The sequence below is a fragment of the Excalfactoria chinensis genome, chromosome 8 (genome assembly GCF_039878825.1).
Source record: "Excalfactoria chinensis isolate bCotChi1 chromosome 8, bCotChi1.hap2, whole genome shotgun sequence".
Lineage (NCBI taxonomy): Eukaryota > Metazoa > Chordata > Aves > Galliformes > Phasianidae > Excalfactoria > Excalfactoria chinensis.
In genome coordinates this window covers 9,523,716-9,548,604 of record NC_092832.1, presented here as the reverse complement: position 1 = coordinate 9,548,604, position 24,889 = coordinate 9,523,716, and the positions used below count along the sequence as shown (strand labels likewise).

The following is a 24,889-nucleotide window of genomic DNA, read 5'->3' as shown; positions in this document are numbered from 1 at the left end:
GGGCTTTTTTTGGCAGGCAAAAAGCTGAAGGAATTCTGCCTGTCATAGAACAAGGGAACTGACTTTCCAAGAGCTGAAATTCCACAAGCAGGATATCTATGATTTTTTGCTGTGATACTCTGCAACTGTAATGTCACTGTGGTAAAGTGAATTCAAACTTTCTGCATACTGACCTTAGAGATGGAATCAAAAACAGTAGAAAAGAAGCAGAAATTGACTGGAGTCAGGTTAATTAGTTGGGGAACTAAATGAGTCAATAAAGAATAATTTCACCAAAATATAACTGTGAGTACCAGCTTAGGTCAGCTGGGATTCATTCCTCTGCCGTTCAATGTAAGAACCACATACCAGTTGACGTTTCAATTGATGTCACAACAAGAGCTTTAAAAAATCTGCATTTGGTTACAAGAAAGCTCTAGAGATGTTAACTCTTCTTTCTTTGTTGTTTGTTTACTTGTATTTTGTTTGTTTGTTTGTTTTTGGGGGGATATGGGTTTTGTTGTTGTTTTTGTTTTTTTTTAATTTGACTTCCCAAGTTTCTAAAGTTAAACTGATATGTGGAAATGTTTTGATAGAAAAAAAATAGTTTAGGCTTTCTACTATGTTATTCCTGTGATAGACTCCTCAGCAATCCTCTGGATGGGTTTATGGGGAGATGAGAGCCTAGAAAACTTATGAATCCAGTTTCTGATCTCCAAGTTTTTTTACAGCTCAAGTTAACAGGGTTTCAGGGCAGACCTGGCAGAGTAGCTTCTGTTGTCTTACAGGGGGAATCTTAAAACACTAATTTATATCAGAAACTGGAATGTGAAAATGCCACTATTTAATAAAATTTCACACATCCATTTCTATCCAGTGATTTCTAGAATCCAGTAACCCCAGTTAGCTGATTGTCAGTGTTGGTACTTACAGAACCACTATAACATACGACAGAAGGTAGAACCTTAATGTCTGTTCCCTGAAAAATGCTTCAAAATAAATTGCCAAAGTAGGCTTAAATTTTGTTGTTTTGATCTGTTCTATAAGGTAAAAGAGAGACGTAGGCTCTAAACATCACTTCTTTCTCTATACCCCTTCTGGTTCTCTTGGTGGCTTCTGATAACAATCCTATCAGAGAAGCATTTTTCTTAATAATGATTTTACAGAGGACAGATTCTCTTTCTAATTCTAAAAATACAATAGTATCCAAGGCTGAGATTCTTTATTTTTTTTTTTTTTTTTTTTAATATTGTATTAAAAGAATAGTAAACAACATAGAGATCTTATTTACAAAGAGGACAATATTGGTGTGAAATTTTACATCTGGTACTCATATAGTTAGGAACTTTAAATATTTACTTTCCCCTGCAAAGTAAAGGAAGATAATTAAATGTCCAGACAAAGAGCATATGTAGTTTCAGTTACATTAAGTATTTTGATTCATAGACAGATTCTTCATTTAATTTTCATGTTGCTTATACCTATATGTTTACTGAAAGTGATACTGAGAATAAACTGTGCCGAGTTCCAAAAGACGTTACAAGGGCAGAACCCCATTAGCCCTTGCTTTGGGTAAGTTTTAAGAGTTTCTAAAGGGGCCTACATTTTGATCAGGAATTTTCAAATCTCAGAATCTCTGAGCTCTACTTAAAGAGTGTGGTTGATACATCTGTGGTAAATTTTGTCATGCAGCATTTTCATTTAATTAGATTGTGAACTCTCAATGACTTCCTGAGAGTAAATTTTCTTGAGAGGAGAATTATAAAACATTAGATGAGGTAAAGGGCTTGAGAATACTTGTCCAGAAGAGATTGATAAGAACATAACTAAGACAGCTGTGAGTTGTGCTTTAAAATTGTAAATGATGCTAGTAAGTGATTTTCACTTATGATTTTATGTGGAGTTTCTAAAACTGTCTTCTACAAAAGCTTCTCTGAATTACATTCAGTTAATTAGTATGTATGTAATATTAGTAAATTACATACAGTTAGTGATAAGAATGACTACATATGAAGTATTCTGGTGTGCATTACATAGGAAGGAGAGGTTGAGAGTTGAATTTGCTCAGAAGAGAAGGCTGAGGGGATAGCTTACTGTTGTCTACACCTACCTAGTGTGAGAATCTAGAGAAGACAGAGACAGACCCTTAACAGTGCTGTACAGGGAAAGAACAAGAGGCAATAGATTCAAGTTAGATTACATAGTATTCTCATTAGATATGAAGGGGTTTTGTTGTTGTTTTTTGGGTTTTTGTTTGTTTCTTTGTTTTTGCAATAAGAGTGATCACATGCTGTAACAGGTTGTCTTGATGTGTTCTGTGCTATCTTGAGCATAGTCAGAATTTGACTGAACCTTTTGTTCACCCTGATTAGACAAGATGACCTTCTCTGGTGCCCTGCTATCCAGATTGTTCTGTGACTGTGCTATGTTGTATTTGCAGTCTCAAGGGAGCAGATGAACAGGTACAAGTTCTTTCAGGACTCAATTTTTAAAATGATCTTCCTATTCTGGCTTTTATCAACACTTAGAGATCAGGTGAGGTGTACGGATTATGCTACCTACCTCCTCTACAAGATACCAGATATGATGATAACTCAGCAAAATCTTCCCAAACTTTTCTTGACTTTATTTCAAAATTATTGTGCTAGACTTAAGTTTTCTGTAGTTACATGTGCTTACCCTTAGGCTCCTTAGTGGTATTTTCTGCGTTTTCTGCTGTCACTTGGATGATGTAGTGGCCTGATTCACTCCACTGTGCAATGCTGAAGCTTTGATTGATGTTTAATTGAATAATAACTCTTTGCCCCTTGTCCAATGTGTAGAAGACAAACTATACAGATTTTCAAGCTGTAGTAAAATGCCATTATAATACATGCAAAACTCCACTTCAGTGTTATAAAATCACTTAACTATAATACTGATTTAATGCATATTTTTCAACGAAAGCAGCCTGGTACTATAATCCCTTTAATGTTGGAGGAACTTAAATCTAATGGAAAGGCAGATGCTGGGACACAATCTGCTAAAAAAAAAAAAAATTGCTAGAGGATGTCAGGTATAACTGACAGCTGTATCTGCTTCTGTTCAGTAACAAGGAAGAATTGGTCGAGGGTGTGGTAATCAGTAGTGATGCTGAGTCTAATGACCATGAAATAGCGGAGCTCAAGATTTTCAAGATAATAACAGAAGAGAATGTCAGAGTACAGGCCTGGAATTTGGGGAGAGTAAACTTGAAGGAAACTTAAGTCAGGTCTCAGTGGAGGCACCTGTAAAGGTAAAATTTGTTCTGAATAGGTGGCAAATTTTTAAGGACCGTATCATCCAGGCACAAGAGCAGTCCATCCCAATACTCAGGAGAACCAGTAGATGTACTGGGAGATTTCATTTGCTAGGCAGGGAGCTAATGGCAGAAGTCTGAAGTGCAGATGTTCCTCTGGTAAGCCACTGGAGACAGCTGTATGTGTCTTGAAGAGAGCAGTGGGTAGACTGTTCTGCCAGAGTGGAAAAGGATTGTTAAACTTCATGGAAGGGTCTGGCTAAACTGCAGATTTTGAAGATAAAACTAGTCACTGTCCATCTAAACTGCTTTATTTTCTCTGACAGTGTCTCTGCAACATACCAGCCTATGCTATTTCTTAATTTTATATGATTATTAACACACCTAATTCTGAACCATAAAATGCTTGATAATGCGAAAATGACTGAAATAACACAGGTTGCAATTCTTTCAGACATAGAAATGAGAATTTCCAATTCTTTTGAAGCTTCTGTGTCTAAGGTTTTTGCAGCATGCTTTGCATAGTATCAAAAGCTTGTTACAATTGACATTTTCCTTGGATGCTATGCCCTGCTTGTATTGCCAGTCAGGCAAGCTGTACTTCCTATTCACCACATTAAGAAGATATAAAGTGTATGATACAAACACTGTTGGTCATATATATGTTCATGGCACTATTCAAGCTGAATTTTTACTGATTTCCTAAAACAATCAGGATTTGGCCCTACTTACTCTTGGTACTAATCTTGTCCTCTGTGCACTATGCATTTAATGTGATGTAAATGATTTATTTCCATTCATTAAATTCACAAGATAGGCCTATATCCTTGAAACAAATTTCAGAATATATAGCACAGTTCATAATCTGTATTAAAAAAAGAAAAGAAAAGCAGCCATGTATTAGGCCATCAAGAGTCAAAAGCATAATTTGAAATGATAAACGTATCCATTTTAAGTTACACATTACTTTGCATAGTTAATATCACTATAATTAGTCATAGTTCCTGTAATTTATTGAAAAAGATGCTCAGCCCCTCTAGTGTACTACAGTGATGAATGTTGGAAGTGCAACTTTGGAAGCAGGAATCAAGAAAATTAGTAACAGTTGGAGAATTAGCATGTAAATCAATAATATCCTTTCTCTTGCATCTTGAAAACCAAGGGTATACATCACACGCTGCATAATGAAAGGCAGGGCAGAAGTTAGAATTGCAACCTCCTCTATACTGCCAGGTCTGATTTTACTGCAAGAAATGTTTAAAATTATTTCAAACGTTAGAGTAAATCTCTAGTAAATATTTGAACTATGTATAACTAGTCACAAATAAATTAAGCTGATTTTATGCATTCTCTCTAATTAGAAGGGCACAGCATTTGTTGAAACGTGATTAGTATTATTCATTAAGCAAAAAATTCTCATTTGTATCTTATTATCACTATTCTGCATAAACCAACACAATTTGTCATGAACTCCCTCATTTGCTGTATCCTCAAAAAGCAGATTATGCTTATTTTTCATTTGGACAGTGGAAAATCAAGCCAGGTGTTTGGCAGCACCAGAGTGTTCAGGTGTAACTGTGCCAGTGATGGTACATTACTAGCAGCGTGGATGAAGAATGAGGCATGGAGAAGCTTGGGACTGAGGTGCCTTGAGGCCCATCCCTTTAGAGTGGTCCTGCTGATGAGACAGGTGGTGGTGTACAGGACAAAAACAGAAAAAGGAAACTTTTTTGTAAAGTCAGCCTTTCACCTTCAAGCAGAAACAAGAATGGCTTTCACAAGCTGCTGCTGCACTGAAATAACTGGACGAGTTTGTGACCAGATTATTGATACTTTTGTCTTAAAGTTTCCTAAAATTGAAAAATACCAGTTGGTGCACAGAGGTCTCTGTCATGTCTGAGACGAATCAGTATAATACTGCAGGGGCAGTGCACTGTACATAAATATTTATACATGACCTTGATTGTAGGATATTATGTAGGATAACTAATTCACTGTATGCATATTCTTCCCCTTCTTTTCTCTCATTTCTTTTCAAGCTTTGAAGAACATCTCTTTAAATATCCCATATTTAATTCTACCCTCATTCACATGTGTGTAAACCGGCAGTAACACTGCTGAGGTCAGTGGTGATGAGTGTATTGGAACAGAGAAGCAGACTTTCTATATAAGCTCAGTAGGGCTATGGGTTTCAAAACAGTATGAACCCTATGTTTCAGAAAAAAAAGGTACAGGAACAGGTGGCCCAAAAGCCGAGTTCTACTAGATGATGCATCTCTTTATTTTAGTGTCTTTAAACCAGGATTATAGGGATAATGATATTCAATGGGCATCAACATCTGTAGCAGTAAAAAGTGGTGCAAAAATGTTAGGCATTGTTATTTCTATGTGGGACAGATGGTAATAATGGATAAATCATCTAGTCATTTTGAGTTTTGTTTCCTAATGCATTTTTTCCAGGTCTTTCTGGCTTGAGGAAAATGCTTTAAGTTCTTTCTGTGCTTCAGGTAAATATCTGGTTGTGGACAAGATCACTTTAGCTACATAGGAAGCCAGAGTGTAACTTCTCTGGATAGCTGCTGTGTGAATTATTTACTGTTTTCTTAAATTCATGTGATGATGCTCCAGTCATTTTTAGGCTTTTTTTTTTTTTTTTTTTTTTTTTTGGCCTTTGGAGGTGTCATTTTTTTATCAAACTGGTCTCTTTCAGAAATTTCATGCTGAATCTGGTTGTATTTTTGGAGCAAGGAAACAGTGAGACAGCCCTGTCTATGTTGTGGTATGGAATTAAATTGCCACTATTGCAAGAGACATGACAGTAAATTTTCATCCCACATTCAAAGGAAGGGAAGAGTGCCATTTCCAACATAACCCAAAATGGCAATGAAAAAAAAAAACATGCAGAGCAATATTGAAAAGGAAGGACCGTTGCATATGTTCATGCTAAAAATGATGAAAGCATGGCTATAAATGTAAACTTCACATCTTGCCACGTAACAATTCATTGATGTTATACATCTTTGCCATTGCTCAACTATATCTTGTCTGTGAGATAATATGATTATTTCATTTTACTGAAAATATACTTGTGAATTACAGATCCAGACTATGAATAGCCTAAATATCTAGAAAGAGAAACAATTACAATTTCTCTCCTTCTAACATGCAATTTTAATTTTCATAACTCTAAAAAAGCATATTCCCCACTATGCAGGCCTGCCAGGAGGACTGAAATCTGCAGGCTATGCCTCTGAGGCTGTTTCCCGATGACTCATTTTTAATTTTAAAGAAGCATTATCTCTAGCTAGTAAATTAACAACAGCCTATAGTGCACACACACTGTCATCCATCTGCTTAAGGCTCTTGTCATTTGACACCAGTCTTGTATCTATAGACTTCATCTGGTATTCAAAAGCTATCAACCCTGCCTCCAAGATAGCCCACCTTCTGGCTCCGGGCTAGAGGAGTGACTCTCCATTTCCAATTCTAATGAACACATAGCTAGCAGCGGTTTTTCCATTAAGGTTCTTAGAAAACAGACAATGCTGGAATGACTTGGATCCAGAACTGCATGGAAAGTGTTTGTAAAAGAGACCGAACTACTTGATGAGTGCTCCTTCGGCAGCCTCACTTCTGTTTCTGCACTTCTTCCATCATATAGTATGCTCGGCATTCCCTCCTATTGTCGTGTGCTACACGGCAGTGTTTATACTTCTGCATTCTGAGGAGTGGAACATATTGACAGATTAAATTCTTAATATTATCTTTCAAATTAACAACACCATCATTAACAAGTTTTGAAAAATAGAAGCAATATCAAAAATCTCAGAACTGGTATGAACCTTCCAAATGAGAGAAAGCCATGACATGGTTGGAGAGGAGCAACTATTTCACAGTTGCTAAATTTTGTGTAATTTCACATTTGGCTGCGAATGAGATAATTTGTATCCTTGCATATAATTTCTGTATAATCCGATGTGTGTTGTAAAGAGGTGGTAAGGATTTAATAGGGAATAGTGTCTCCTTGACAAACTTCAGTCATCAAAGAATAGAACAAGTTCCAAGCAGCAAAGGCTTTGTCAAGGTTAGAGAATTTACTCCAGGAGTAAATGAAGAAATGAGGTACATGTTCTGGACCTCAAAGGTCACAATTTTTTTAGATCTTCCTTTCCTGATTCTGATAGATGTGTTTGTCATGGACATAACTGAGAAAAGTTGACATGAGTCACACAGAATTGCAGTACAGGTTGGTGATACCAGTGTTTAAAAATCGAGGAAGGCAGGGCAAGTAGAACATTTCTTTGTATTTTTCTCTGCCTTGAAGCTTGAAGAAGTTCTTTCTAGTTGTTTTTTTTTGTTGTTGTTTGCTTGTTTGTTTGTGTCATTTTTTTATGTTTCATCTGAGGATCAGTGCAGTGAAACCAAAATTACAAAACGTGTGTTTTATTCATATCTCTTGTATCCTTCTACTGTGGATGTGATGTCACGGTACTTGAAGTATAGGAGGGCTTCAAAGGAGATGTGTGTGATGGTACCACTTGCTGACTCTTTATTCAGGTGTGGGGAAGGAAGGGAGAGCTCCAGTAGCAGCTTAACACAAATGTCATTGTGCTTCATAATATATATACTCAGTCGAGACTGAGGGAAAAATAAGAGATTTAATATAATCAGACAGTTCTTAACCTTGACTTGTCAGTGATGGAAAAAAAACAACTGTATAGTTCAATTTCTGTGAACTTCTGGTAAGGATTTGCATCCTATTTCACAAATTTCAGGTCACATCACTGGTATCAGTTGTTTTTTTGTTCACTGTGTTCCCTCCGAGAGAATGAATCCGTAAAGGGTGTTTGTGGGACTTTTAAACTTTCTTTCAAACAGAAAGTCAGTTCATTTTGTGAGATACTGTGAAGGGCTGCTCTGAAAGTAATGCCTCGTGTTTTATGATGTTGACCTACAACATCGTCAGAGGCAGAAGTTGGGGTGGCAGCAGAGGTTGAATGTTCTCACCAGTATCCCATAATATGTTGTTGCCATGTGACAGTTGGCAGCAGAGGGACACTCTGACAGAATGGTGTCTGACATGGAAGTGCAGTTGTAGCAAAGGGGGTATCGGTGAATTCCTCCATAAGAAAAAATTAAAAAATTGCATTTGCTGACTGTTTATGGGGATGAAACAGTGAATGTGAGTGCAATGAAATGGTGGGTGCTGTGTTTCAGCATTGGTGACAGTGTGAAAGGCAAGTTACATTTGGGATGTCCATGCATATTTTTATGAGAATGGCATACAGGCTCTTGTTAATAGCTGGCAAAAATGCGTAACAGATGGCGTTGACTGTGTTGCTACTATCAGAGCAACCTATGTATATTATCTATCAACATTCTCAACTATATGAGTAATTTTCATGTAGTTTGTATGAACAGTACAATCAGTATCTTCAAAATGGTTGGGCTGACATTTTTGTGTACCCACCAAGTATAAAACTGCCTGGAATTAATAAACCTTTGAGATTATTTTTTCCGTTTATTCTTGCTCTACTAACCAAAAGACCTTTTAATTTGATATCGTTTGGGTATTATATCAAATGCTTCATACTGAGGTAACTTGAAAAAGCCCCTTATGCTCAAGTCTTTGTGATACGTGACAACAGTATCGCATTAGAGGAGAAATGGCAGCTGATTTCTACTTTTTGCAGAAATAAGATTTGTATGCAAACAGTTTAAAATAAAGCATTCAATTTGCTACTAATTATATAGTATATAAAACATTATTAGTGGAAACAAATTAGTCATGATTTTATATTTATCAGTTGGCAAAATTGGCTCTTCACAAAATGTAACTCTCACTCTGCAAACATTTCACTTCCTTACCTTTAGGAATCTTATTAATATTTCTGAAGTCAGTGGGACAAATTCTGCTACAATACTTTAGCGACCATAATTGTCTACAGGTTTAGAGGTCAAACAGAGACTTAAACTTCTACTGGAAAGCATACTGACAAATTATAATAGGATGCCAAAGAGACACCAGGACTGTGACCAATACTTTCTTGCCAAATGCATTATGAATTTCTCAGACTTGATTTTTGGTTCTGAAGGCTTAATAGTTTTCCAGTACTGTTCTCTAGGTAAGCAAGCTGGTGTTTTTATCTTAATTTTAAAATGCAGCAAGTGGATCACTTAAGGAAGTTAGTCAAAAACCTGTTAATGGAGGGAAGAGTATAACTGCGCAACTCCTGGTTCCTGATTCTGCATTTGGTACATTGCAAGATGTTGTTCTCCAAGAAAATCTTTAGAAACACGTATATGAATTAAAACTGTAAGCGTGTAACTTATTGGATTGAGAATACATTCACTGGTAAATAATGACTATTAAAGGAATAGTAAGTAATTCTGTCAGATAGCAAGATTATTTTATGACATGTCCTTTGCCTCAATCTGAATCTCAATAACTGAAAATTTGATCTATTAATTGTCAAATTTAACAACCAACGTTGATCTTTTTTTTTCAGTTGTCTGTATGGATAAGTATAGCAATAGTCAGAAGGTATAGCCTCAAAAGTACATTAAATCTTTTTGAGGTCATAAAGTACAGCACCAAATTTAAAGGGGTAAATGTAAGAAGTTAATTAATCAGTCTGTTAATTTAGTAATTCTTGGTCAAGGTGTCTTATAGGAAATAAAGCTTTAAAAACTGACCCACAGAATGGGTGGCTGTGGATCAGTAAATGTACAGTTAGGTATTCAGCAAATAATGACAGTAAATAATACTGATCAGTAAATATTAGTGAATATCAAGGGTACCAAATTAAGAGAAAATTTGTGTCCATTATGTTATTTAGGATTTTTTTTTTTATCACTTTCTATATCGTCATCTCTAATAATGCTTGTAATCTGAAATAACTCATTTGAGTGAGAAAAGAAGGCTTAGAAAAAACTTTTTGAAAGAATGGCTGAATGTAATTTCTATGATGTTCAGGGCAATATATCTGTATTTTTATCAGCTGGCTGCGAATGAAAAAACATGTCATTGTATGATTAATGAAAATTGCCATTTTTAGAGTAATAGTAGTATATGTGTTCTTGGTAGCTATTAGAGTTTGCTATTAGTGCATCAGTGACGTTGGTCACTTAACATCAGACTATTTGCCATATTCTACAACCCTTAGCTTAAATAAATATACTGTTTTTCAGTGATGGTGCATTGATAGTATGAAGTTAAGTGAGTGTGATTTAACTTAAAACATCATGCTATGGTTCCAATTAACCATTAAGTTGTCATTTACATAAACTCAAATGTTTTGATAGGAACAACCAATTGCTGTAGCTAGAAAAGAATAAATAAATTAGGCTTTATACAGATCAGTTTAGTAAGCATGAGTTCTTTGTGTACTGTAAAGAAGTTGCTTCAGATCTCCTGGGACAAACTGCAATTTGATTGACTGCCAATAAGTGAGGTCATACTCTTATCTTTTTTATTTGTTTATTTTTAATTTGTGGGTGAACACTGTGCTCATTAAAATGAAGAACTCACTAGTTTTAGCCAAGCACTACCATATTCTATATAATGAATTATGTACACTTGAATCCTTTTCGGTAGTTCATCTAATTTTCCTTGGAGTTGCATGGAGTACTTTATTATTTAACTATTTCTTTTTTTTTTTTTTTTTTTTTTTTCCCATTTGTACTATTGATATTTCTAGCACAAATCTTCATCTGGTTAAGATCCCTGTGCAGTAGTTGTTTGCCTTTTCACTCTTCCTGTGTGGAAGTGAGAAGTTGGGCTATTCAGTGTTTTCCTTAGTTTTGTTAGATAAGAGAAATAATTGACTGAGCAGCTGAGTTAAAATGTTTCTCTACATTTTAGGATTTATAAGTACAATATACTTGAATTACTGTGGACCTTTATGGCTTTGTGTTGTTTTGTGGTCATATCTGAGAGCAGAGTATACATTTTATGATCTTACTTTTAGAAAAATAAGTCACTTTTTTCCTTTGTTTCATGTTACTTGTTTTTAATGATGTTGCCCTTGCTTTTCATCCCAAAGGTTTGTTGGATTCAGTGTATTAGAGGAGTACTGAGAAATTCTATTCTGGTGGCAAATAGATACCAGTGACTTAATGCTTTGGGCACAAGGCTAAGTAATATCAGATCTCTGAGTCTTGAGACAGTTAAAATATCCAGATTTTGTCTGTAAATGTTTTCTCATTTGAAAATGTAAACTTTCAAAGTTAATGCTGCCATTACCAGAATGTTGTTGGCATTGCTCCTATGTTAGAAGATAATTGCTGGACTCATTTCTGACATGTAATATTTCTCTCTTTTAGGGAGGTGGGTGACAAGCACACAGAGCTCGCTGCTAAACTACTGCAATCAGGTAAGTTTTCTTCTTGCCTTCATTAATATTAATGTATTTTCCAAAATATGCAACAAGTTAATGGAGAAAGCATCTGTGTAGTTCACGTTACAAGAGAAATTTATTATGCCTTGTAATGAGTTTGTTCCTATACTTGATGTGATGTGTCTCATAAGCAGTTAGATTTTTGATTGCCTTTTAGGCTTTTCAGATGACCTACACATAGGCTTTTATTTTTATTTTGACTGACTAAAGTGTTTTAAGTCATTTCCTGCTGTGTCACTCTAGCCTGGAGAACTTTTCATAACGCTAGCAACCACATAAGACTTGCATAATAAACATATTTCTCAGGTATAGACTAAAGTATTTTTTATGAGGCTCGTTGTATCCTATTTCTACCTAGATGGAGATCTCATGATGCGAACCCATAACAAATTGAAAAGAATTGCAATGTTACGTGATCCAGGGGTTACTTCTTCACTAGTTGTCTGCTCTTTTTCTTTTTTGTGTGCCTCCGGTGGCGCAGCGGTAGAATTCCCGTTTGCAACACCAGGGGGCCCGGGTTCGAATCTCCCCCTGTGGAGCAGGGGGTAGAAGTGCCGCTCTGCTACACAGAGGGCTCGAATCCCGGGAGTTGGACTCGATGATCTCTAAGGTCCCTTCCAACTCGCACAATACTATGATACTATGATGATACTATGATACCTTTCTGTCATAGTATTTTGTCTGTCATCTTCACCTTCTATCATTCTTCCTCTGTAATGAAGATCAACCCACACAGTGCCCCAAAGGCATTGCTTCCCCCTTAGTGAAATGGCCACAGGTTTTGTATGCTGTGCTACATTCAGAGCTTGGTGGACTGCCAGCTCCGCTCACTGTATGGAGAGGTGGGAAACCTGCAGGGCCGCAATCCTTTTCAAGCCTTTCAGTCCCTACAGATTGTACTTTCCTTAGAATTCTGAAAGCAGCTACTCTTGGTCTGGCAACCTGTAAGGATGGCAGGTAGATCTGAGAAAATGTAACCAACCTTTCCCTGTCATGAGTTTCAGTCTAACTACATAATGACAGTTTATTTTCTAACCTCTAACAAGAAAGACAGACAGAAAAGCAGTATGATTTAGAAAATGATTGCGATAGAGAAAATCAAATGGCAGTCAAATGGACTTTCATTACTTTATTTCTAATCAAATGTAAAATAGCAAAGAATACAGCAGAAAACTTGAAAATCCTTGAAAGACATTTTGCACTGCATATATTGTTGACTTAAGGCAAAATATTCACTTGCTCAAATCAGCTCATTTTGTAGTTTCCTTGTCGTACATCTTAATGTCAGCAACATCTGCAGTGGAATTATAATGCGGATCAGTGCAGATTATCACCAGTTAATAAAGAGTCAAAAGCATGTTTTAGGTTAGCACAGTCTCTTCAGTTCATTTCTGTGAATAATCTACCCACGTATTTTTGGTAACAACATACATCAAACACAACACAAAAGCTGTGTGCAGCATGAGATGTGGTTTATTTCTTCTTTTTTTTTTATTTTTTGGCACAGCATTTGCATGTCCAAGATCAAACCCAGCAGCTTGGTCTCCTCTTCTGATCTTAGCTCCAAATATTCATTTTTAGTTAACAAAATCATTTGAGCACTCATTTTGACATAAAATTCACAGGGGAAGTGCTCTTAACTTTATGTACACCTCCATAATCAGAAGGGAAAATATTAAATTAATGAATTCAGAGGATCGTTCCTTAAACACTGATTCTCAGAGTGAATGGAGATCATGGGGGAATCTTTCATCTTAACAGTGTCATTTTAAGTCATAGCAAAAAAAGATCAAAGTTTTGATAATTTCAACTGCAAGGTTTTGGGCGCGCTGCTGACTCATTAAGTGTGAGCTGGAGTTTTCAAAACCATCTTGAGGATGTCCAGAGTTTACAACAGATGAAAAGGGAGCCGTATTCCCCAGCCCCAGAGGCAATTTTGAAAATATAATTCTAGTTATTAGTGGATGTTATTAACCATACAAAACTTCTGCCTTATCTTTGTTATCTCAAGAAATACTTTTTCTGTGAGTACTGTTTCTGAGGATTTGATTGATTTATCCCTGATTGATTGCATTTTAGATGGTGACACTTTCCATTTTATGGAAATGTCATAAGGCTTTAAATGCTGAGATTCAGAAAGGGCTCTAGGGGTGAACAGAAAACTGTCCAAGACCCTAAGACCTACAGGGTACAAACTAGATAAATTAAATATTGCTACAAATTGACTAGTGCTTGAATGGGGCTAGGATGGTGTATGTTAGTCTCTGCAAGTGTCCCCCACAGGGCTGCTGGCTTTGTTTAGCTCTGAATAACAGGGTAGCACTTGCTGTCAGTCCAGCAGTCGCTGCGGACAATAGGTACAGGCTTAGCAGCTTAACATTTACCTGTAGCCAGCTTTGCTTCCTTAAACCTCGTGAGCCCTTAAAACACTCTCACAGTAAGCACAAATGTTGCAGGTGAATACTGCAGCGTCAAACAACCCACTGGTTTCAAGGAAATGGTTTTAGGATCACTGTTTTTTTTTTTGTTTGTTTTGTTTTTTGTAGTAAAGTCTATGTTGTGGCCCAAACTATCTGGTAATGAAAGTTTTAGAACTGTGTGGCTTTCCCCTGGTTTCCACAGAGATGTGCTCTTCCACTTGCGTTCAGGAACACTCAGAAGAACTGGCTGGGGTTAATGTGGGAGTATTACATGCACAGCAAACCCGTCCATGTCTGTACTGTTAGCATCAGTGGATGGCTGCAAGTGCAGTATTTTTTACTAATAATAATTACAATTTTTAATTAATACACTAATTAATACTAAGCTGCTGCGTTTTCACTGGCATCTATTTGTGGTTGCTGTTACCTGTACTTCAACAAACGATATATTTGTTCAGCTAACATGAAGTCACTGTGATTGCGGGTGCCTAAAGGACTACATGTCCCTGTAGTGTAACTCACTCTCCCATGCAGCATTAGGGGATACAAATATGTGTGTTCTTCATTTAACTGGTTTAAAGGGCATTTAACAACATTCCCCACACATAAAATAGAAAAGGAAATGATCCATCAGAGCCTGTGTTTGTGTTGTTTGCAAGTTGATCTCTTCCAGGACACAAAGTTTTTGGAGTTCAGAGGACTTTTTCCTGGCCCTGAGTCTGAACATTAATAACAGTCAGAAGGCAGAAGCAGCATTGTATAAGCACTGGAAATTTGAAGCAAAGTGCACTTAGATTAAAAAATAAACAAGATTGAGAGGGTTTCTTGCATACACTATACTTGGCCCTGTCAGAGATGAAAATAAGTAGATTTCTGAGGTTCTGAATGCAAATCTTGGTGCTAATCATTTGAATTTCCAAAATAAATAAAAATTATCCCCAAACAAAGCCCTGCTAGAAGCACTGAACATGCCAGTGGCAAGTTCTGCTTCAGACTCCAAGAGATAAAGTACGTTAGTGCATATCGGTTAGTCTAATTTATTCAGTGTCATTGCCATATCACAACCTTCTGTTTGATTTTCTTATAAACTAATAATTTCCTGAATGAGCTAATACAGCCACTGCCACTAGTACCTCTGCCTTGTAGAAGTTTTTTATTGTTGTGTATGCAACTAAATTGAAATATCTTTCACTTGAAATATTGACTTTAATATCTCATTTGAAAAATTCATGAAGCCTTTGATGTTAAATCCATACTCAATTTAGCCAAATGCCATTAGAATATGCAATACGCCTGAATACAGAAAGCATTATTGTCTGTGTTTCTGCAGAAGAATTACATTTTATGACTGTAACGTCAGGATCTTTTTTGGATTTGTGCGTGAAGAAAAGAAAGGGAAAAGCAGCACATTAGAAGTAAAATGAAAAGTGGTATTGATTAGGCGCTCATTTACCCTCTCTTTGCTTCAGTCCCTAAATGCATGGAAATAAGGGTTGTGCCACTGCAAGTAACAATGCTCCGTAATGAATGGAACAATCTTTAGAAAATTAGTGTAAACATGTATGATAGTGCACAGATGTTGCTCCTAGTAACTGTCGCACATTTATTTTACATCTTCATTTACATATGCCTCTTTATTTCCTAATAGTATCATAATAGAAACATGACAATAGTTAATGATTTCATAAAACATGCAATGTAAAGACTGATGGGGAGGTAGAACATTAATTGAAACCTATAGCTAAAGTGCATCAGAATTACATCTCTGAAAATGACTCATGATAAAAATTTCCTTCCTTTCTGGAGAAAGACAAAGACAGGTAAAACAACAACAACAACTGGGCTTTCAGCAAATTAATTTTTTTTCCAGTAAAACAGAGACTGGCAAATGTTGCAAAATCTCCTGAGTGCTAATAGAATGGTATTTGCCTTTAGTAATTTATGGGCACTTTTCTCCCAGCTATCGATCACATTTAAAAAAAGTAAACTGCATTAACATTTTAGGCAATAATGGCTCCAGAAAACGTCTGATTTTTATCACTACCAAAACTGATGTCATGATACCGGGTTCCTTAGCAGAGGTGGGAGAGTGGTAGTTCAGTGAATGTGTCTGCCTGCAGTGTGCTAGTGGAAGAGCACTGAGTGAGCTGGAGCTAGAGCAATGCTTGGTGTCCTGTCTGAAAACATAAAGAATATGTTGGTGGGACAAGTCAGGAGGCTGCTGTGTAGCACAAAACAGTGGACCTTGGGGTGTGAGGATTGTAATGACCACGGTAAATGGAAGCAGGAGGGAGCTGGGGAGAGCTGCTCTCTGCCACCATCTCCTGGCCAGTCCCTGGGACAGAAAGCTCTGCAGGCTTCGTTCTCCCGTTGCCTCTCCAAGAGGACGAGTGCAGCCATTTTAGGCAAGCTTGTACTTGAAAAATAAAATATTTGCTTAAAGTTTCCGAAGGACGAGTGGGTCTTAACAAACTCATGCAGATTTCTACTAAAATTAATAGTGCAAATTGCTGGACTAAGGGAGCTGAAAGCTCCAAATGAATCCAGAATGCTTGGGCTGTGATTTTTTTTTTTTTTTTTTTTTTTTTCTTGGAATTATGGACCAACGTTGGTTTTTCAGTGATTATGGTTCTTATGTGGTCAGATAGTTCTGAAATGCTCCTTGAATATGTGTGTTGTGCATGATGGTGATTAGACTAGAATTCCTGCAGATTATTTATATATTTTGACTGGAAGCACCTTCATTTCAGTTGTTAACATTTTTTAACCTTAACGGTTGATGTGGAAGAATTTCCCTGAATGTGAACACCTGTGGGTTGCTTTTGCTGAAACTCTGCATTGTTGCATAGAGATAACTTGAAAAACAAGGTCTTTCTGACCCGTTACTAAATTTTTTTCTTTTTTTTCCTGGGTCCTTCACTACTAGAGGTTCTGAAACATGTTCAGAGAGTGGCAGTGAAGCTGATGAGGGGTTCCTGTGAAGAACAGCTCAGGGAATTGAGATTCTTTAGCCTGGAGAAGAGGAGGCTCAGGGAAAACTATATTGCTCTCTGTGGCTACCTAAAATGAGGTTGTAGTCTTGTGGGACTCAGCCTCTTCTCTCATATAACTAACAATAGAACTAGAGAGAATGGCCCCAAGTTCCACCTGAGGAAATTCAGGTTGGATGCTGGGGAATACTTCTCTGAAAGAGTCTTTAGGTACTGGAATGGGCTGCACAGGGAAGTGGCTGATTCACAGACCCTGGAGGTGTTCACGAAACGTTTAGATGTTGTACTGAGGGACGTGGTTTAGTGGGAAATAGTGGTGATAGGTGGGCAGTTGGACTGGATGATCTTGGAGGTCTTTTCTAACCTTGGCGATTCTATGAAAGTTCTTGTTGTCTACTAGCAGAGTAGACTGATTTTTTTATTCCTCTGTAATTAATTGTGACAATGATGAGCACATGAACTTAATTTACAAAATGTGTACAAACTGGACTCTCTGCCCCTCTGATTCTTTGCACTGTACTGTTTGTTTCGTACTTTTATCTCATCTTAAGCAAGTGGCCAAACATTTTCTGGAGAAGTTGTACCCCAGTGCTCTTTCAGTAACAGAAGAAAAGAACTTGAGAACAAATGTACCTTAAAAGGACTTTTTACATCACGGCAAATAATATAAAATTGTCAGAAGTATATATTAGGTTTCAGTATATAGTTTATACGTACCACTGAATCTGATACTGGTGAATAAAACTTATTAGGGAAATCCATTTGCCATGCCTGAAGACTTCACTGTGAACGGTTTTACAGATCTCATTTTTCAGATCTTTGCAGCATGCTGACTACTGAAGATTTGTGGGAAAGAACGCAAAAGTTTTTTCAAAAAGAAATAAACTTTCAACTGGAATTTTGAAAAGTGGCATAAATCAGCTAGTGGTGATATGCCTGTGCATGTCAAATGTGAGAACACACGCTCCCTAAAACAAATTGAATCTTTTATTTGGATCACTTATTCAATGGACTTGAATTTTTGACTTGCAGTTTCAACCAAGTGAGATAAGGTGGCCCGTTCAACCCATGTTATTAAAGAAATTGGTTCACCTATTTGATTTCATGTCATTGTAGTTCTAGCCATTCATTTATTCAATAAACAGTTTGGTATGTTCTGAGAAGTAATGAATATTGATTTAAAAATTGATCACTTATTAAGAAACAGTCTAGGGGAAATTGTTTATCCAATCAATTTTATTTTTTTATTTGTTATTTATATTTTCCAATTTAATCTACCCCTCCCCTAGGCTCCCAAACTGCCAAGCGAATCAGAAGGAAGGGCAGATAATGCCCTCAACTTTGCAAAGAACACAAAACCTAATGCTTTTGTTTTAGATGGTGCTACTTGAAACTGACCATAGTAAAGATGGTGATTGAAAACACTGAATACTTACCTTATGCACCTTTGTCTATAGGACTGAAACTTCAATAGGATTTATTAGGCTTCCTGCTTCCTATATTTTACATCAGTCAACTCTGATGCTGTCAAAACACAATAGTTACAAAAGTATTATGGGTTTCATCTAAGCTGCCAGAGATTCCAAGCAAGGAGGCTGACTGCAGAAGGCAGTGAGGGAATGATGTGCAAAAAGTATATGCTCTGGAGCATATACTCATTCTTTAAAAATGAGATCTAGGCCATGAACAGACTCACTGAGCCGCACTTTGTAGATGAACAGACCACCCATCTGATCTATGTTTTATCTGTGTGCAGTAATTCTAGGTTTGTTGTTCATTACATTAATAAATAAGGATCCTTAACTCTCACAGACAATAGATAAATAGTTCTGCGTTCCCTGTGACTTACCCTCTTTGCGATTTTGCTATGTAAGTTGGGAAATTCTGTGTTACTTCTGCCTTTGAATTTGCACACAGATATGGAATTTTCCCTCTCTGCTAATGGGGGTGGAACTGAATGCACTTCTCCTTTTGTTAAAACAAACGTGTGCTAATCTCTTCATGTCTATTAACTATGTTTTGCACACCTGATGTACTCCCATATGAAAATTCATGTCACAGTGTTATTTTTCAAGAAATACATATTTATATATGTATTTTTGTATATACAAAGCATTTGAGAGATACCTTAGGGATGTGAAGCCTTGTTTCTGGGCATCTTTTTAGGGCACTCACAGTACTTAACCAATAAGCTAAATGTATATGCGTCTATCTGTTCTTACATGTGGAAGGATGAGGAAACACTCTGCACATACAACCAGTTACTATTTATTTGGGCTTTAAGCTTATAAATAAAACCTCGCCCTCCTCTAAGTAGTCAAAAGATAAGATTGCTTCTGCAAGAACAAGATGGGCAGTGAGAGGTCAGGGCTACATGCTCTGAGAGCTGTGAAGGAGAGAGGGCATCTTGTACAGGATACCTTACAAAAGGAGGATCCTTTCACTAAGGATAGAGCAAGAAGTACTTCTTCAATGTGTAGCAAATGAGATTTGTATTATGTGTAAGGGAAAGAAGCAGTCTATCAGACAATAATGCTAATTGGGGGATGGGAGCAGCTGTTTAAGGAGGCTGTGTAATTGTCATAATTTATATGAAACAGTTATACAGATATTTACAGATTAGCACTTGTTAATAATAGACCAGGTTTAGAAGTACAGAGCTGTACTGATTGACCTACTGAGCTTCTTTTCTTCCCTTCTCTGCTAGTTTGTTTTGTTGGTTGGTTGAACTGCTGATTGCATCTTCTAGGTTGTATCTGAATAAGAAATGATTCAATAATTTGGAGAATATAAGTCCCTAAAACCTACCCATCATTTCATTCGTTTTATTTCTTTCCTGGTATGTCAGGCCAAATGTACATGTCATTAAAAGAACAGATTTAAGTATCTGGTAGGACAGTTTGGTATAGAAGTTTGGCTCAAGTATTTCTGTGAGCTTATCCATAAGGCTAAGAGTCACTAGATCCAAACTGCCAGCCATTAATTTCTGAAACTTTGGATGTGATCACTATAGTAAAATTTAATCAATATTGATTCTACCTGAACTTCCATTTGATGCCATCCAAATCTAATCAGCAAACATTTAGGGAAACTTAACCAATGCCTAATTGCTTCATTCAAATGAAAAGTTAACAGCTTTTAGTTAATACATTGACAGAGACCCCAGGAGTGCTGCACATAACCTCACAATTCCACAGACAGACATTTTTATAGGTAGCTATGCAGAAAGACTTGAGAACAAAGTGCTCCAACGTCTTTCCAAGTTTGCAAAAGATTTTCACTGACTTGGGCAACAGTAAACACTATTTAGTTTAAGACAAAGCCTGAAGATCATATATTCGCCAGTTCAAGGCCTGCTAAATTTAACAACCTTAATTTGCCACAAAAGAATGTATCAGCTGAGAAAACTGGGTCCTCTGTATATAAAAGTAATGATGATTAATTTTCCAGGGTTTCTCTCATGTTGTAAACCCTGCTTATGTGTTCATTCTTCTGTCATGTAACTATCCTGATACTTCTTGTAGGGATTTTTCTACAGGGGCTCCTGGTTATAGTGCAGACTAGTCCTGTTACAGCCATTCCTGAATATAAGAAATGGGACCTGTTGCATTTACAGCATCAGGTTTGAGGTGTAGAGCAATTAAGCGATGCATTAATTTTGAATAACTTTAAGAAGTTATTTGTGTTAACACCTTCATGAAAATTAGTAGAGCTGGTAAGAAAGTATGTTTGCTCTTCATGAATAACTTTCATTGATCAGGGCTAAGGGAATCACTGTTTGTTAGCTTACGTGTACCGAATGAGTCTTTTGATGTGTGGCTACCATTTTCTGTGTTACTCTAACCTTTTTTTCTATGAATGGAATTGCAACTTTTTGCATTACAGCAAAGACAAACATTAAGCTGTCCAGAAGATAAAGTGCCATTTTGTTCTTCTTTAGAAATTCGTGGTGAGATTGGCAAAACTTCAGCAAAAACTCAAAAAAACCCCTCCAAACTACTGACTCTCCAGTTACTCCTGGTGGCAAATTTATATGTATTTATATTAATTTCCTTTTTAAGATGTGTTTGTGTCAAAGCAAAACACAAGACCCAACTTCAAACTTTATTTAATTGCCATTAAGTCAGAACCTGACTTTCACAGTAGTCCTAATTTAAATTAAATTAGTCCTCAGAATAATATGTTTTCCCCCCTTGAATCTTTGAAATTAAAGCAAAGCATTTTATACTAGAATCATTATGTTAAAATGACTATTTATGATTGTTTTAAACCAAATGGCTAAAACCAGCTTTATTCCCTTGCTCACATTAAATAGTATGCACACTGCTCCTGTGTAATTGTGGCAACACATTTTAGAATGTTCCTCGTGTACAGAATTGACAAAATTCCCATTACCACGTTATTCAATGTGAAAAACCATTAGAGCCTCCAATTCAAATATGCCTTTTTGAAACTATTGAATTAACAGAGCTAGATTAAAATATCTCTAGCACTTGTTAAGTAATATTTTATTTTCAAAACCCATTTTCTCTTTATATTATTTATACAGTTGGAATGTTTGTCCAAGAGAATAGATATATTGTCCTCAATAGGGTAAATATCCACTGTGATTGCTTCTTTAATTGCCGGAGCAACCTCTTTGCCTTCCTAGAAAGTGGTAAGTCACTGTTTAAGAAAAGAAGGCCATTGCTGTTTCTCCAGGTACAGCGCTGTGTGCAGAAGATGAGCCTGTCCTTCTTGCTTCACTGTAAAATCACAAAACTTATCCTTTGTCCATTCAGTAAGTCACTTGTAAGGGCAGAGTGTCAAGGCACCCTCTCCCTCTGCCGGGAAGAGGCAGCCAGGATTGCACAGAGCTGCAGGCGGTGCGTTCTCTTGAGCTATTGGCTGAGTATCTTGATAACAAGATAGAAATATTGCATGGTGTTAAAAATACCAGAGATCAATTTAAAAGGAGGGAAAGTATAGTATTTATTCACATTTCCAGGCACAAAACTGAGTATGTTCACTACACAGTTTGGGGGCTTAATAAGCCCAAGTCCCAATGAATTGGTTCTTGACAGTTATGAATGGTAGAGTAGCTGCATTAAAGCAATGAGGGAGCTAACAGCAGGTTTGAAACTGGGTTTGAATAAATCATCAACCAAACACATAACGGCATTGTAACAGTAGGCCAAAACCTCTACAGCCATGTGATTGCTAGTTGCCAGGAGACCATGGATCTTGGGCATTCTGAAAATACTGAAATAATTTTAGCTCTCCCAAATTTATAGAACCTTTGGAAACACATTTAAATTTAATACATTTAAATCTATTAAAGTATAACTACTTCATCAGATTGCATGTGAAACTTTTAAATGAAATACAACTTTTAACTAAAACAGTATACTTTTCACATTGATCTGCGTTTTCTTCTGTATAATTTATAATGTATTTAAAAAGAATATTTGTAAAATGCAGTTGGGTATTTAAGATCTTTGCTGCAGTGATTCAGTGCCTCTAATGAACACATGCACTAATGCTGTGTAAAGTGTCTGCCTTGCCTTCCCTTTATGTAAATGCATATCTTTATGCTTTAAAGTCGTCCATGGGAGGTCATATTCACCGATTTCATGTTTAAATTTAATCCCATTAATGAGCCTTTAGAAGCTACGATCTAATGCTCTGTTTGCAATTAACTTTCCTGTGAAAACATTTGTTAGATTACGTCAGTGTTAGAAACATTACATCAAATCCATTCTTTTTGTCCCTTTGTTTTAGGCAAGATTTTTCCCAAACGTTCATGTGCTTGTGCTAACCACATATGCAGTCTGTAATTGATAGGCTTGATTTACAGGAGGGGTCTGTTTTCCTATCTTTTGGATGAAATTTTGAGCTTAATTGAATTGAATTAAATCGGTACATGTCTATTTGTCCGATTTGTGGCCCCAGAGATGAAAGAGTCAGACTGACTCCCCATAGGCTGCTCATCTGGCTTAGGGCCATCTTCTGAAAAAGAAGCAACACTCTCATCTCTAATGTTCGCTGTACAACTTGGGATAAATGTGGGGCACCACCAGAGACTTCAGAACAGCTGTAAGATGGAGCTGTCTTGTTTTTATTTCTAGTTCTGCCATAGATTTTCATTTGTACAACACTGGGCAGTTGCCTAATTTCCTCAGTAACAGGGAAGACTCTTACGAGGTCAGATGAGAAGCACATGCTGTTTGTAAGGCTATTGTATTTTGTGATTATAAATACTCAATTAGTTGTAAGCTTACAGTAAAAGAACAGGAGAAATATTTAAATCTGATGATTTGTGAAGTGTAAATTCATAGTGCATTTAAATTCTGTCTTAAGTAGATATAATGAATACACTAATTACATTCTTTATGTGAACTGCATTAGCACAGATAGAAGAATTTATTTCAACACAATGCGTTTTTGCAAGTGTTCGATCAACTGAGAATTCCTTTTTTAGAACACGTTAAGACGGCAACATCATAAAATAGCACCAGGCAAAGCGTGGGAGAGAGAGAAACAGTGAGTGAGACTAAGGGCATGTGAAGAACAGTCACTATCCAGCAACAGCAGCAAAACAGTTTCAATTTTCTGGATTATTAATTCAAATTCACACGCACATGCCAGTTAAAATTAAAGGCCTTTTTTTACTGCTCTAGTTTAAATTAAAGATTATATTCTGCTCCACAAGTCTGAATTAAATAGCTTATTTTGCACACCAAGCTCTCATTTTAAAGCTAATAAAGAAAAGACATAGCATGTACGTGCAAGCTCAAGACAGGAAGGGTCTAAATTACTACACCTGTTTCACTTGGGAGCTACTTTATTAGTGTTACAAAACTTGGCTTTCAATTTGGCAGTCAGAAGCACATTTAGAACAAGCATTTCTTTGTTTTGACAGAAAGGCTGTGGTAAATGAATGACGTTTGAGCGAGGTGTGAAATGTGAAGGTACAAAATTAACTGGTAAGATAATTACTGTTCTAATTCTGCATAAACAAGCGTTTTGAAAATCATTAATAGTTCAGGGAAATAATGTTAGTGATTAAATAAGGTGGTTTGCATCACTGAGCACAACTAAGCTGCTTTAATTACATTTGAAAGCAAGGGAAAGCAGCTAATTAAAATTAGCACAGGGTTCCTGAATGACCAACGCTGCATTGTTGCCCTAACCTGTTTAATTGCTTGTTTATTAATAATATGTCTTTATTTTCCCCTCTTCTGCATTTAACAAAATTATTAAAAAAGTTAAAATGTGTAAAGACAATCTCACTGTATGCACTTACCAGATATGAAATGCACAAATAGCCCAGGGAATTACAAGGCAAGCTAACATCATTCAAAAGTCATAACTTTTTTCATATTAATAATGTTTTCTTCCTGAGTCACATTCATATGTCAATCACGTCCATGGGCAAGAAAAATGGTCTTTGGCACAATTGCCGAATTGCAGCATTTTGTAGCTGTTTTATTTTTAAAATCTCTTGAATACTAAATTGTTAGCTAAAATATAGGCAATAAATCTAAGACTAATCAATAATAAATTATGGAAAGCGTGAGCAAAAATGCCATCTAAACTAAAAGAAAGTTTTATACTGTCTCAGCCATTTTAAGCAAAAAATTGCACTAAATTGACCATATGCAGTAGGTAGCTCTGTTCGGAGGAAACATAGGACAGTATTCTATAGTTGCTGGCATATTTATCCGTCAGTTAAGAAATACTGATTATATACTAATTTATTAGGCAGCTGACTTTTTTTTTTCCCTGGTCCTTCATGATTATATATATATTTAAGATAAATTTCACTTTGTTATTATAAAACCA

The 24,889-nt window shown here is 36.4% G+C and overlaps 1 protein-coding gene across 1 annotated transcript in view; it reads left to right on the top strand.

Annotated features, from left to right (window-relative positions):
- LOC140255613 (uncharacterized) overlaps window positions 1–24,889 on the top strand; it is a 430,899-nt gene that overhangs the window by 130,630 nt on the left and 275,380 nt on the right. The window contains exon 5 of the mRNA XM_072343365.1: window positions 11,582–11,631. Within this exon, the coding sequence (XP_072199466.1) occupies window positions 11,582–11,631 (50 nt within the window). The remainder of the gene's footprint in view (window positions 1–11,581; window positions 11,632–24,889) is intronic.